Raw genomic sequence first — 14456 nt, 5'->3', positions numbered from 1 at the left:
GGAAGGCTCAGGAGTGTGATCCCCCTGCAGTTGGAACACACCCTGCGGTCCCCCTTTTTAAATAAGGGGACCACCACCTCGGTCTGCCAGTCCAGTGGGACTGCCCCCGATGTCCACGCGATATTGCAGAGCCACTCAGCCAACACAGCCCCCAAACATCCAGAGCCTTAAGGAACTCCAGGCGGATCTCATCAACCCCTGGAGCCTTACCACAGAGGAGCTTTTTAACCACCTCAGTGACCTCAGCAGCAGGGATTTGAGAGGCAAATTCAAAGTCCCCAGACTCTGCTTCCTCACTGGAAGACGTGTCGGTGGGATTGAGGAGGTCTTTGAAGTATTCTGCCCACCCATCCACAACGTCCCGAGTAGAGGTCAGCAGCACACCGTCCCCACTATAAATAGTGTTGGTAGCACACTACTTTCCACCCCTGAGGTGCCGGATGGTGGGCCAGAATCTCCTCGAAGCCGTACGTAAGTCTTGCTCCATGGTCTCACCAAACTCCTCCCATGCCCGGGTTTTATCCTTAGCGACCACCCGAGCCACGTTCCGCTTGGACTGCCGGTACCCGTCAGCTGCCTCTGGAGTCCCACAGGCCAAAAATACCTGATAGGACTCTTTCTTCGGCTTGACAGCATCCCTAACTGCCGGTGTCTACCAGTGGGTTTGGGAGTTGCCACCATACGACAGGCACCGACGATCCTGCGACCACAACTCCGGTCAGCCGCCTCAACAATGGAGGCATGGAACAGGGACCATTCAGACTCAATGTCCCCTGCCTCCCCCGGAAATTTTGAAAGTTCTGTCGGAGGTGGGAATTGAAGCTCCTTCTGACAGGAGACTCTGCCAGATGTTCCCAGCAGACCCTCGCAATAAAAATGTTTCTGTAATTCCCAAATGTCTGTTTAAAGGTGTGGAACACTGATTTCTGATTATAACGGGTCACTCTGAGTTTTTCATGCAGGCTGAATATGAAAATAGTCTCCTACACCTATCTGCTACATTAGCTTCTGAAAGAAAACAGGCGCTCAAACTCTAGGATTTGAAAAACCTGACAGATCTACGTCACACCATCACAACATTCATAGATTCACCCATCTTTACTCAGGATGGGGGAAGTTGTTTTTGCTTTAGTGTCCAGGAGACAGCAGAGAACAACTTGGATAGTGGAAGCTAACCATTAGCATTAGCAACTCTACCACACAGCAGAACTCCTCTGGACTTGTGAAATGTTTGGCAATAAAACATCAACATTGCAGAGCAAACCAAGTCAGTGGTTGAGTTGTGTTGCTGTTAGATGTCCAAATATCAAGAAATAAGACTCCAAATCCTGCTGTCTGAAGCTCAGCTGTGATGTGGCAATTTTGTTGCTCCTGGAAATGGTGCACCAATGTTTTGCCCCCTGAATATGACTTAAAAGGCATTCATTCCTGCTAGAAACCACAGCAAATGTATTGATTAAAACAGTGTCCCATGTGCACTGGGCAGGATAATCATGTTGATTTTTGACCAACTCATCCCCTCTCTATAATCTTAAAGTTGTGCATGATTACTGTAATGACTCTAAAGATTATCTTATCAGATAATCCTATCTTGTGTGGTGTGCTCTGGTATGCTCAGACGTATGTCAGGACCACTGCAATCACAAATCCAGTCTCAAACACATCAAATTATCTTGGTCTGATTTTCGGGGACAAACGAGTGCTGCCTATTGAATGTGACATTTTGAAATCCAGGTGAGGGTAGCGTGCTGCATGCTCCTCCACCATTTTGTTTACTTTAAAGTCACTTTTGATTTGAATGATTACAGAAAATGTCCATGTGTGGTTAGAGGAGTGGACAATTCTTGTCCTCAAGGGCCGCTATCCAGCAGGTTTTAGTACTTTCTCTGCTTAAACACACCTGGCTTAAATCTACTGGTGAACTGCTGAGCAGGTGATTCATCTAAGAATCTGGTGTGTTGGTGCAGGAAAACAACTAAAACATGCTGGATAGCTGGCCTCGAGGACCAGGATTGCACACCCCTGTGTTAATGTGTGATGTATAGGTATTGCAGAGTTACTGCACATCACACTGGTTTGGGTTTTTTTCTCACCACGTGTGGTCTCATGCTTTCAAAATCAATGGATGCTATAAAAATCCTGCAGAGTGAAACAGGTCTTAGTTATGGAACTTGCTGCCACTACAGGTCAGATAAGCTTGCTCCCTGTCCAGGTTAAAATCTCTTAAAAACACGTTTAATTCAGTGTGAGAGTTCTTAATGATATATTACAGCAATATAATGTATTGCTAAATTTGCATTTAAGGGGCAGGGGGGGGGGGTCGTCAATTTTGCAACTGCTGTTTTTACTTGGAAATAAAGACAAACATTTTTCATCATGAGAGAAGGGGGAGAATGTTTTGCACTCCATTCTGTATGCACCTAGCAACGGTGTGAACTTGGCTTTCTAAGCAGAATCCCGTTTATGTTAAAGAAATACCAAGTGTGTGAAGAAAACCACTGATCTTTGATTAATGCTTAAGTGAAAGAAAAATGTGTACTAAGCTCCAGAGAATTTATATCAGGTTTTAAGAAACAAAGGGCATCCCACTCTAATTAGCAGATAGAAGTGGTCTATGATGTGTTTTACTTGAGAAAAAATGTCAAGAATAAAAAGCAAACAGAAAAGCACACATGCCAGAACCTTTTTGGTGATTGGAATTAGCTCTAAATCTAAAAAATATCTCCCTTTTACCCCATTTTGGTCCATAAACCCACCTTTGTGAAGTAGAAATCCAACTTTTTTCTCTGGTCTTCAAACACCATCAGTATTGTCCTACCACAACAAATATACCAGCAGGCTTTTCTTGTAGCAAATGTATAGAAATGATAATCTGTTTGTTCATTTCTTTATGAACTGGATCAGGCTATTATCCCTTAAACACAAATCTGTGCATATTAGCAAAAACAATAAAACATTTTACTTTGGCATGAACTGATAGAGTGGACAACAAACGTGGATTTGCATTTGAATTCTATTCAACGTTTTCCTTTAAAAGACAGGCGCACATGTAATTATGATCTGACTTACATGACGTCACAAGGTGTATTAAATATTTATACCTGGTAGAGAAAGGGCATCAATAACTTCACAAGTTCATCATGAGAGGAAGAGGCGGGATGAGCAGCACTGAAATCCCGCCGGAGGCGAGAAGAAGGACCAGCGCTGCTGAGACTTCCAGGCGCTCCGAGACGCGCCGGACCTTTCTCCCGCACGCCACGCAGAACAAAGACGCGGAGGATATCCGTGAACGTCAATAGCATCTCTAATGACTGCGCGTTTCGAGGCAGCATTATCAGGAATCAAGTCAGAGAAGTCACCTCAGAACTTATTTAAAGGAGGGGCTGGTCCAATCCTCTCAGCTGTAATTCAAGTTATCTCTCAGTTCGACCTGCGCGCGGTCGGATCCTCTGAGGAAGCTCCGTCTCACTTTGGAATCTTTACGATTCTCATCAGGCATCGACCGCCGACCGACAGGGGAGGAAGACTCCAATGGAACACCATGCAGCACTTTGAACCCATGGAGACATGGCACATCTGCTCCTCACATCTGCAAACAGAGTCAGCGCCAGATTCGCCTTCATATTCACCTTGTCTCTGTCCTGCACCTACTTATGCTATAATATCCTTTTTTATGGCGGCACGGTCATGACGAATCGGGGTTACGAGGGGAAACGTTGTCCGTCGAGCAAAAATGCTGGAGGGAAGAAACTTCTTGGAAAATTGGGCCACTGCGCCTCGCAGGATGTCGGGTCTGCAGCGCAGCGAGGATCCGGTGATCTCCGGGACCAAAGTAAACCCCCAGACTCACCTGGCACGCACTGGACGGACGGGAACCTGAAAAACATGACTGTTGCGCAGAAATACGGGAACAAGAAGCTGCCAAATGCGTTAATAGTCGGTGTGAAGAAGGGAGGAACCAGAGCGGTGCTGGAGTTCATCCGGATACATCCAGATGTGCGCGCGCTCGGGACAGAGCCGCACTTTTTTGACAGGAACTATGACAGAGGGCTGGATTGGTACAGGTGAGGAAAAGGGTCGGGGGACACGTTTGTGTCTTTCTGAGCACATTTCATCCTTATTTGCATAAAATGGCCACAAGCTTGAGAGAAATACATCACTAATGCTCTATTAACGTGATTTCTGTCCAACACAGAAGCAAGTTTACAGCCATTTTAGGATGATTAATTTTGTTTGTATCTGCGGATGTATCTGCAAAAACAATCAGGCTGTGTTTGATGTCCCCACTGGGATCATCACTTTTGTTTAATTCTCTGTTTTATCTCTCAAAGCTCAGCAGAGCTTCATGGTGCTGAAGAGAACAGCGGGCTGAGACACACACACACACACACACACACACACACACACACACACACACACACACACACACTCTCACACACACACACACACACACACACACACTTGACACAAGCAGCCTTCAGGTTTTGAAACAGTTCTTTGGTCCTGAAATAAAAGAGGTTACAGCCTTTCATCAGCAGGAGTTTCATGTTTATTTTTCATGATTTATTTCTTATTTTTGCTCTGATTTATATGGAACATCCATGCTTTCGTTCTTTTTTAAACACAGAAACAGTTTTGTTTACCTGTTTGTAGCTACAGTTTCGCCGACGGCTGCCGGCTTCTTCAGGCTGACGCTGATGGTGGCGCGTCACTTCCTTCTCCGTTTATCTGCGGGCAGCAGAGGACGTTGTCGCCCTCTGCTGCCCGCTTTCCCCTCTCCGACGATGCAGACAATAGAACACAGAAAGGAGTGCGAGAAAGAGGCAAATCGTAAACACACAAGAGCAGCAAAAGAAAAAGCAGAAAGTACAATAAAAAAAGTCAGCCGTAACAGATCATTGCTTAAGAGAAAACCATATAATGGACTGGGACAGCACACGGATCATAACCACCGAACAACAAAAATACAAAAGATGGATCAAGGAAGCAATCGGGATAAGGAGACGTGGATGTGGGACCATGAACAGGGACGACGGAGTTTACACGCTGGACCACGCATGGGACTGCATCATCGGAGAGGGGAGAGCGGGCAGCAGAGGGCGACAACGTCCTCTGCTGCCCGCAGATAAACGGAGAAGGAAGTGACGCACCACCATCAGCGTCAGCCTGAAGAAGCCGGCAGCTGTCGGCGAAACTGTAGCTACAAACAGGTAAACAAAACTGTTTCTGTGTTTAAAAAAGAACGAAAGCATGGATTTAGAAAGACACAGCAAGAACACACCTAAGAAGTTATATGGAACATATCATTCAGTCCATTGTATGCTTCTTCCAAACTGAAAATTAAGAAATGATGGAGTACAAGGTTGAACCAAGACCAAAATTGTTCTTATTATGAAGTCTTGAACATGTTAAGATAAGTTTCCTTTTTATATCTCATGAGTCAACCAAGACAGCTAAGTTCATGATTGAAATTGTGATGCTGCTGTTCTAAAGGAAGGTCCGTGTATGCAGATCAGTGTCCCACTCTCAGGTGCTGATTCTAAAATGTTCAGAAAGAGCAGATCTCCAGAAAGATACTGTGTTCTCGCCTTTGGAGAAAGTAGTGCATCAGACTATGATGGTTTAAAAAATAGGTTTATGCAAACATCTAAAATATTCTTCAAGATGCCAGATTTTTCATTGATTACCAAACACTCACAATTTTCATCTAAAAATGTATTGCATCAATTTCCTGATAGTTTTTATTTTGTATTTGTAAGTAGCAACCGTCACTGACGTCACTAGAATTAAGAGTTGGGGGGGGGGGGGGGGGGGCTCAGCCCCAGGAGCTTGACCTTGAAAATTTTTGTCACACCCTGAAAAAAAACTTAGTCAATTAATTAATTATTTGAAGAACATTTAACAAAACCTGTTATTTTATCACTTTCTTTTCCATTCCTACCTTTGTGCATTTTCTTTCTTCTTTTTTTTATCAAAAAATAACACTTAATCAGTTCATTAGTGGGGTCTATGTTGAAGAAAGATTTTATATAGGTCCATAAAAAATTAGATATGTTATATTTCCAAATAAAGCTATTCATTTCAGTCTACTGCACTTAACAGGGGGAAATGTTGTGGTCATTCATTTAATTTGTTTAATTACAACTTGCTTAGTTGTAAATGCTACTGAAATATGACAGTTAAGAACAAATTAATAAATACCAAACTTTTATTCTGCCAAATGAGTGTACAATTGACAATTTTAATAAATGAATAACACTGCTATGATATGGAATAAAGGTGTCCTTGAATTAACAACTGCAAGACAAAATAACAGTATATAAAAAATATCCATAAAGTAGTAGAACTAGAGCAGTAGAATGTAATTGAATAAAGTTCAAAATACCCACCAAACAATCATTAAACAAGCAGGATTAAAAATGAAAGGAAACAAGACCGGTATTGGCTTTGAAATGACCTAAGTGGATGACTATATAGTCTGATCCTGAAAGTGGTTTCATGACCACAAAAGAAACATTGATATAATATGGAACGGAAGACATGTCTTTGAATCAACGAATAAAAGACAAAATAACAGCATATAAACACCATAGTGCAAGTGGTAGAACTTAAAAGACATCACTGTTACAATTCCCATTACTGTTGTGACTTAAACCAGTATGCGTAACGGCTTCACATAAACTTTCTGTCTACTTTGAGGGTGGAAGCATCAAAGAATGCCTTCTGTTTTTCATAGTGGCAAAGCGGTCTATCACGTTGTTGTCACTCAACTGACCTACAAGGTCATTTTCAATCAACATGACTGCAAGGTTATGAAGCCTTCTCTGCCCCATTGTTTGACGCAGCCAGGTGTGCAGCCGACGCAGTGCACTGAATGACCTTTCGCAAGAGCAGCTATTTACAGGCACAGTCAGAGCAACTTGAAGGACTTCTTTAAGAGAGGGAAACATGTCTGAGTTTAGGAGGTTGTGCACAGTTAACATATCTTGGGGTGGATGTCCAGCATCTGCTTTGACGAAAGAAAGTTTCTGGCAACAAGAGCTTCCTCTATTGTCAGGTTAATGCTATAGTGCCTAGCAAGTTCTGCTCATGCACTCATTACTGTACACTCAAGTGATGGTGGCACTAAATAACTCAATGAACTGGCTGGTTCGATAATCATGTCACTGAAGCCCCCCTAAAACGGACCTATCGACGTCAGCGGGAAGTAGATAGATGTATTTTTTCCAGGCGCACTACTCAGAGGAACTCGGACTGATGCAGCTCGGCCCGACCACTGTTCCCAAGGACACGGTTCGGTATTTTCTCTCTATTTTCTCCCTTATTTTAGGTCCTTTTCCGTTTAGGTACCTGGCCAGGCTGAGTCAGGCCAGCATTGTGATTCTGGCTGCCTGATTGGATAGGGGGCGGAGTCACTGGTTTCTCTAGAGCAGGGTTTCTCAACCCTGGTCCTCAGCACTCCACTGTCCTGCATGTTTTCAGTGCCTCTGCATCAAGCACACCTGATTTACATAATTGAATAGCCTTCTCAGGAGGACATCAAGTGCTGCAGAAGTCTGTTGATCAGTCATTACTTTGGGTCAGATGGGCTGACTCAAACCACAAGGTACAGAGCTGTTTTAGGCTGAGTGGTGCTTCTGGAAAAACACTTTTTTTTCGTCGTCGTCTTCGTCTTCCTCCGCTTTTCCGGGTCCGGGTTGCGGGGGCAGCATCCCAACTAGGGAACTCCAGGCCGTCCTCTCCCCGGCCACCTCCACCAGCTCCTCCGGCAGGACCCCAAGGCGTTCCCGGATCAGATTGGAGATGTAACCTCTCCAACGTGTCCTGGGTCGGCCCGGGGGCCTCCTGCCGGTAGGACATGCCTGAAACACCTCCCAGGGAGGCGTCCAGGAGGCATCCTGACCAGATGCCCAAACCACCTCAACTGACTCGTTTCGATTCGGAGGAGCAGCGGTTCTACTCCGAGTCCCTCCCGAATGTCCGAGCTCCTCACCCTATCTCTAAGGCTTAGCCCGGCCACCCTACGGAGGAAACTCATTTTGGCCGCTTGTATCCGCATTCTCGTTCTTTCGGTCATTACCCAAAGCTCATGACCATAGGAGAGGATTGGGACATAGATGGACCGGTAAATTGAGAGCCTGGCTTTCTGGCTCAGCTCCCTGTTCACCACGACAGATTGGCTCAAGGTCCGAAACACTGCAGACGCCGAACCAATCAACCTGTCGATCTCCCGATCCCTCCTACCCTCAATCGTGAACAAGACCCCGAGTTACTTAAACTCCTCCACTTGAGGTAGGACCGCTCTCCCGACCCGGAGTTGGCAAGCCACCCTTTTTCTGTCGAGAACCATGGTCTCAGATTTGGAAGTGCTGATCCTTCTCCCAGCCGCTTCACACTCGGCCGTGAACCTACCCAGCAATAGCTGAAGGTCAGAGCTGGATGAAGCTAGGAGGACCACATCATCCACAAAAAGCAGAGACGAGATTCTCCTGCCACCAAACTCGACACACTCCACACCACGGCTGTGCCTAGAAATTCTGTCCAGAAAGGTAATGTTCAGAACTGGTGACAAAGGGCAGCCCTGGCGGAGTCCAGCCCTTACCGGGAACAGGTCCGACTTACGAGGACCACTCACGCTCCTCTGGTAAGGGGACTGAATGGACCTGAACAAAAGGCCACCCACCCCATACTCCTGGAGCGTCCCCACAGGGTGCCCCTGGGGACACGGTCATAAGCCTTCTCCAAATCCACAAAACACATGTGGATTGGTTGGGCAAACTCCCATGCCCCCTCCATCACCCTTGCAAGGGTATAGAGCTGGTCTACAGTTCCACGGCCAGGACGAAAACCACATTGCTCCTCCTCAATCTGAGATTCAACTATCGATCGGACCCTCCTCTCCAGTACCTTCGAGTAGACCTTTCCAGGGAGGCTGAGGAGTGTGATCCCCCTATAGTTGGAACACACCCTCAGGTCACCCTTCTTAAAGATGGGGACCACCACTCCGGTCTGCCACTCCACAGGAACTACCCCTGATGGCCACGCAATGTTGTAGAGACGTGTCAACACCACAGCCCTTCAACATCCATAGCCTTGAGATGCCCAGGACGAACCTCATCCGCCCCCGGGGCTCCGCCGCTGTGTAGTTGTTTGACTACTTCAGCAACTTCTGCCCCCGAGATTGGACAGTCCATCCCCAGGTCTCCCAGCTCTGGCTCCTCCTCGGAATGTGCATAGGTGGGATTGAGGAGCTCCACAAAGTATTCCTTCCGCCGCCCGACTATAGCCCGAGTTGATGCCAGCAGCTCCCCATCCCCACTGTAAACAGTGTGAGCGAGTTGCTGCCTTCCTTTCCGAGGCGCCGGATAGTTTACCAGAACCTCTTTGGAGCCGATTGATAGTCTTTCTCCATGGCCTCACCAAACTCCTCCTACACCCGAGATTTTGCCTCGGCAACTGCCACTGCTGCACCCCACTTGGCTATCCGGTACCTGTCTGCTGCCTCTGGAGGCCCACAGACCAGCCATGCCCTGTAGGCCTCCTTTTTCAGCCTGACGGCTCTCCGAACCTCTGGTGTCCACAGGCGGGTACGGGGGTTTCCACCACGACTGGCACCGGCCAATTAGCGACCACAGCTAGCAACAGCCGCCTCAACAATCGCAGAGTGAAACGATGCCCACTCGGAGTCGATGTCCCCCACTGCTCTCGGGACACGGTCAAAGCTCTGCCGGAGGTGGGAGTTGAAGACCGTCTTGACAGGTTCTTCTGCCAGGCATTCCCAGCAGACCCTCACCATGCGTTTGGGTCTGCCAGGTCTACGCGGCATCATCCCCTGCCATCTGATCCAACTCACCACCAGGTGATCAGTTGACAGCTCCGCTCCTCTCTTCACCCTGGTGTCCAAAACATACGGCTGCAGGTCAGATGATACGACTACAAAGTCTATCATCGACCTGCGACCTAGGCTGCCCAGGTACCAAGTGTACCGATGGGCATCCTTATGTTCGAACATGGTGTTCGTTATGGCCAAACTGCGGCTTGCACAGAAGTCCAATAACGAAACACCACTCGAGTTCAGATCAGGCGGGCCGTTCTTCCCAATCACACCCCTCCAGGTCAAGCTGTCATTGACCACATGAGCATTGAAGTCCCCCAGCAGGACAATGGAGTCCCCTGATGGAGCACTATCTAGCACTCGTCCCAGGGACTCCAAAAACGGTGGGTACTCTGAAGCGATATTTCTTCCATAAGCACAAACAACAGTCAGGACCCTTTTCCCGACCCTAAGGTGCAGGGAAGCTACCCTCTCATCCCCTGTGGTAAACCCCAACACACAGGCAGAGAGTCTTGGGGCTAGCAAAAAGCCAACCCCAGCCCTCCGCCTCTCACCCGGAGCAATTCCAGCAAAGGAGAGTGTCCAACCCCTCTCAAGGACTTGGGTTCCAGAGCCAATGCTATGTGTCGAGGTGAGTCCGACTATATCTAGCCGGTACCGCTCAAACTCTGCCACAAGCTCCTGCTCCTTCCCCACCAGCGAGGTGACGTTCCATGTCCCAAACACCAGTTTCCTTGTCTGGGAATCAGACCGCCAAGGCTCCCGCCTTGGTCTGCCACCCGATCCACACTGCACCGGACCCTTCATGCTCCTCCTGCAGGTGGTGGGTCCATAGACGGATGAGCCCATGTATCTGGTTCGGGCTGGGCCCGGCCGGGCCCCATTGGCGAAAGCCCGGCCACCAGGCGCTCGCCCACAGGCCCCAACCCCAGGCCTGGCTCCAGGGTGGGACTCCGGTAACCCTCCGGGCCGGGTACTCCATTTCTTCGATTGTACATCCACGAAAGATCCTCTGAACTTTTTTTCTGACAGAAAACAAAAACAATGTAGTTTTTTAAATTTATTTATTTTATTTTATTTTTTACTTTGATGAAGTCCTACTTATTATTAACAGCTAGAAGACATTAAAAATCAGCACCAAACCTGGAGGATGAAATTAACATGTAGACAAATTATATTATTTTTTGGAGAAGCTTCTGGCTATGCGAGCCGTTGTTTATCTGTAAACAACTATTACATCAGACGTAAATATTTGTCTACACGCAGAAATGACTCAAGAAATGTGAACAAAGACATTTCAGTGACAGTCTGGGTTGTTTTGAAAGACATATACAATAATCAAAAATAAATTAAATAAAAAAAATTAAAGCTTCAATAAGTTTTCATCAAGTAATGTTTCTACGAGACTGAACATTGGTGCTAATTTATGCTAGTTTTTTACGATTTGGAAACTGTCACGTTTACATGAAATCCAGAACCTGGTCTAAATAATTTGCACCCTCTAGTTCTTGTGCAGCACTTGTGCATCTTCAGTGAAGAATCTCAGACACATTAGGGGTGAAAACTAGAACACGCTTCATCTTGGAGCAAATAACTGTAATTGCACATGATGTGTGTTCTGAAATGCACCAGCAGCAAGGTCAGAGAAAAGACCAGTCTGCTGATTTCTGTCAGGCATGACTCCAATAACAATACAGTTTTATTGAAGGGCATTTTATGACTTCTAAGTGCATTTACTCTTCTTCCTTTGCAACGCATGCCTGCTTTGCATCATATGAAGCTGTAACTGAAGTGAAATGTTCAAAAATGTGTCTGACAGCTTAGAAGAGTTACAAGTGTTACATGAATGAATGCAGATAACCAAGCTCTCAGTTTGTATATAGATGTGTTGTTTTTAAGTTAACCCCATGTGGCACAGAAGGAAAGTAAAACAGCTGAGACAAACCAAAAGAGACATCTGTTCATCAGTTTCTGCAAGCCTGACAGTTGTCATTAGAGCAGATGTGATGACTAGATAGCACAACCTCTGTATCAGAGTCTAGACAATAATCTGCATATTTTCTCTTTTTTGTGTCTTCAACAGTCCTAGACCTAACCTAGAAACTAGACAAACATTAGCTGAGGCAAAATAATTTTGCTCTACATGTCAGTCTAGCCGTGCTCCATAGATGCCTCAGCAGCCCAGACCATTTTGGTGGCTTGTCAATCACAGCACTCTAGCAGTTTGGTGAAACAGTCGCAGTGCTTTATCATTTTGGTGGGTCAATCATATAGTGCTGGGATTTATGGCTTTATCAAGGGAACTGTTCGGTCTGGTGGGTGAGATGTTGTGAAAAAACAAAGATGACAACATTTCATTCACAGTGGCTTTGGCATTGACTTTTGACTATTTAGACTCACCTTACTTCACACTGGAAGCATCAGTGGAGCAGAACGGTGGCAGAATGCTTTACTTGAGACTTTGCTGGGGTCCATTACACACCATGAAAGGCTTGGCCTCGGAATGGCTTCTTTGCTATGCTCCTCAATGGACTTTCGAGACCACAAAATCCTTCGACTTCATGCCATTCGCCATTGAATCAAAAAGACGGAAATCATGGTTGATATTGTTTTTGATGTCATATACGTAGATTCAAGATCATTTTGTTTATTTATTTTCAAGTTTATTTATATAGCGTCAAATCACGACAAGTAAACGCATAGTAAACATTCCAATACAGGTCAGTTCATTAAGCCAATCAGAAAAAGGTTTCCTACATAAGGAGCCCAGAAGATTGCATCAAGTCACTGACTAGTGTCAGTGACTTTACAGCAATCCTCACACTAAGCAAGCATGTAGCGACAGTGGAGAGGAAAACTCCCTTTTAACAGGAAGAAACCTCCAGAGAATCCTGGCTCAGTATAAGCAGGGCTAAAATAGAAATAGAAAAGGCTAAAATAGAAGTCACGCATATGCTCTCTTTCTCACTTACACACACAGCGGTCTGCAGGATGAGGCTGTTGCTCGTTGGTGCTGGAGCTGGAGTCATGGTTCCAGCAGTCATTGCCTCATGGCGGCCAAAGAAACTGTTGAGTACTTCAGCCACCTGTAAGCCACCTTGGCCTCTCTGATGCCCCTCTTTAGCTCTGACCTAGCAGCGCTGTATTGTTCAGCATTTCCAGACCTGAAAGCTTTGTCACGGGCCTTGAGCAGAAACCTGACGTCGTTGGTCATCCATGGCTTGCTAAATGTGCAGATTGTTTTTGCTGTTGTAACAGTATCCGTGCAATGTTTTGTGTTGGAGAGAACCGTGGAAGTGTAGGTCACAATGTTTTTAAGGAATGGACCAGGTACTGTCAAAGCAGTCTGGTAACTGTTCTGATGCTCTTTCTGGCCACACCTGAATCACTCTGGTCTTTGGTTTCACTTTTCTGATGAGTGGTCTATGCTGGAATTAAGAACATGGAGATGTGGTTGGACTGGCCAAAGTGGGGGAGGGCTGTTGCTTTAAAACCCTGCTTAAAGTTGCTGTAAACATGATCAAGTCCATTTTCACCTCTTGTGGGGAACTGGACATGTTGAAATAATTTGGGAGTACAGTTTTGAGATTTGTCTTGTTAATGTCACCAGCAACTACAAACACTCCATCTGGATGGGCACTCTGCTGTTTGTTGATAGCAATTAGAAAGTAGCTCAGGGCTTTAGCTGTGCTAGCTTGGGGGGAATGTAAATAGCAGTGATTATGATGGTGGGGTGCTCCCTAAGTGGATAACATTGCCGGCACTTTACAGACAGATATTCAAGGTCAGGGGAGCAATGAGTCTCGCTAATCTTAGCATTAGTGCACCAGCTGTTATTTGTGGAAACACACAGCCCGCCCCCTCTGCTCTTAAAGGAGCCGATCCATTCTGTCGGCGCAGTGTGTGGTGTGGCCTGCAAGCTAAATAGCCTCCTCTGGGGTAGTTGGATTAAACCACATTCCCAAAAACACCATGACACAGCAGTCCTGATGTTGTTTCTCTCCATTGCCAGGATTTAAACCAAGAAAACCTCACCGCTGCACTTCTGGAACAACACTGGGAATAAATAAGCCGTTAGGTCACTTGCATTGATGCAATCTACACAAATATGAAATCGTATCATTGTTATAGTCTTTGATTTTGAAAATTACTGGGGGTTTACACTGAAACCATATGTGATGTCCTGTCTAGCCCTATGTTAACTGTGAAAAGTGTCATGTCCCAGAAGCAGCTTGCTACAAAAGTAGGGCCCAGTCCTATCTTTGGCGGCACGCCCAAAGATTTCCGCGTCATGGCTGGTTTGAATCACATCCACAAACTATAATGGATTCTAATTTGAAGCAGTGACATTCCGCTACCATTCCGCACTGCTGATGCGTCCAGTAAAAGTACAGGTTAGTCTTCTTCAATGATGGACTGCCCTGTTGACTGGCATTCAAAAGTGTTATAGAGCCGGTTTGGTCTAGCAGCACTTATTCAACCAAATGATCATAATAATGTTCATGAATAGATCAGACCTTTCTGAGTCTCTGTAAGGCTTTTGCTGATCTAGAACAGCCCGTTTCAGCAGAAATACAGATCACTAAAGTGCCAATTCTTTCTGAACAGAACATCTAAAATA

The 14456-nt window shown here is 46.0% G+C and overlaps 1 protein-coding gene across 1 annotated transcript in view; it reads left to right on the top strand.

The window, feature by feature from the left end:
* The first annotated feature begins 2292 nt into the window (after positions 1 to 2292).
* Positions 2293 to 14456, top strand: part of hs3st2 (heparan sulfate (glucosamine) 3-O-sulfotransferase 2) — a 39283-nt gene continuing 27119 nt past the window's right edge. The window contains exon 1 of the mRNA XM_015948598.3: positions 2293 to 4064. Within this exon, the coding sequence (XP_015804084.1) occupies positions 3568 to 4064 (497 nt within the window). The 5' untranslated portion in view covers positions 2293 to 3567. The remainder of the gene's footprint in view (positions 4065 to 14456) is intronic.

The sequence above is a fragment of the Nothobranchius furzeri genome, chromosome 5 (assembly GCF_043380555.1).
Source record: "Nothobranchius furzeri strain GRZ-AD chromosome 5, NfurGRZ-RIMD1, whole genome shotgun sequence".
NCBI classification, from domain to species: domain Eukaryota; kingdom Metazoa; phylum Chordata; class Actinopteri; order Cyprinodontiformes; family Nothobranchiidae; genus Nothobranchius; species Nothobranchius furzeri.
The sequence above is the reverse complement of the archived record's forward strand: the minus strand, read 5'-3'. Positions and strand labels throughout refer to the sequence as shown.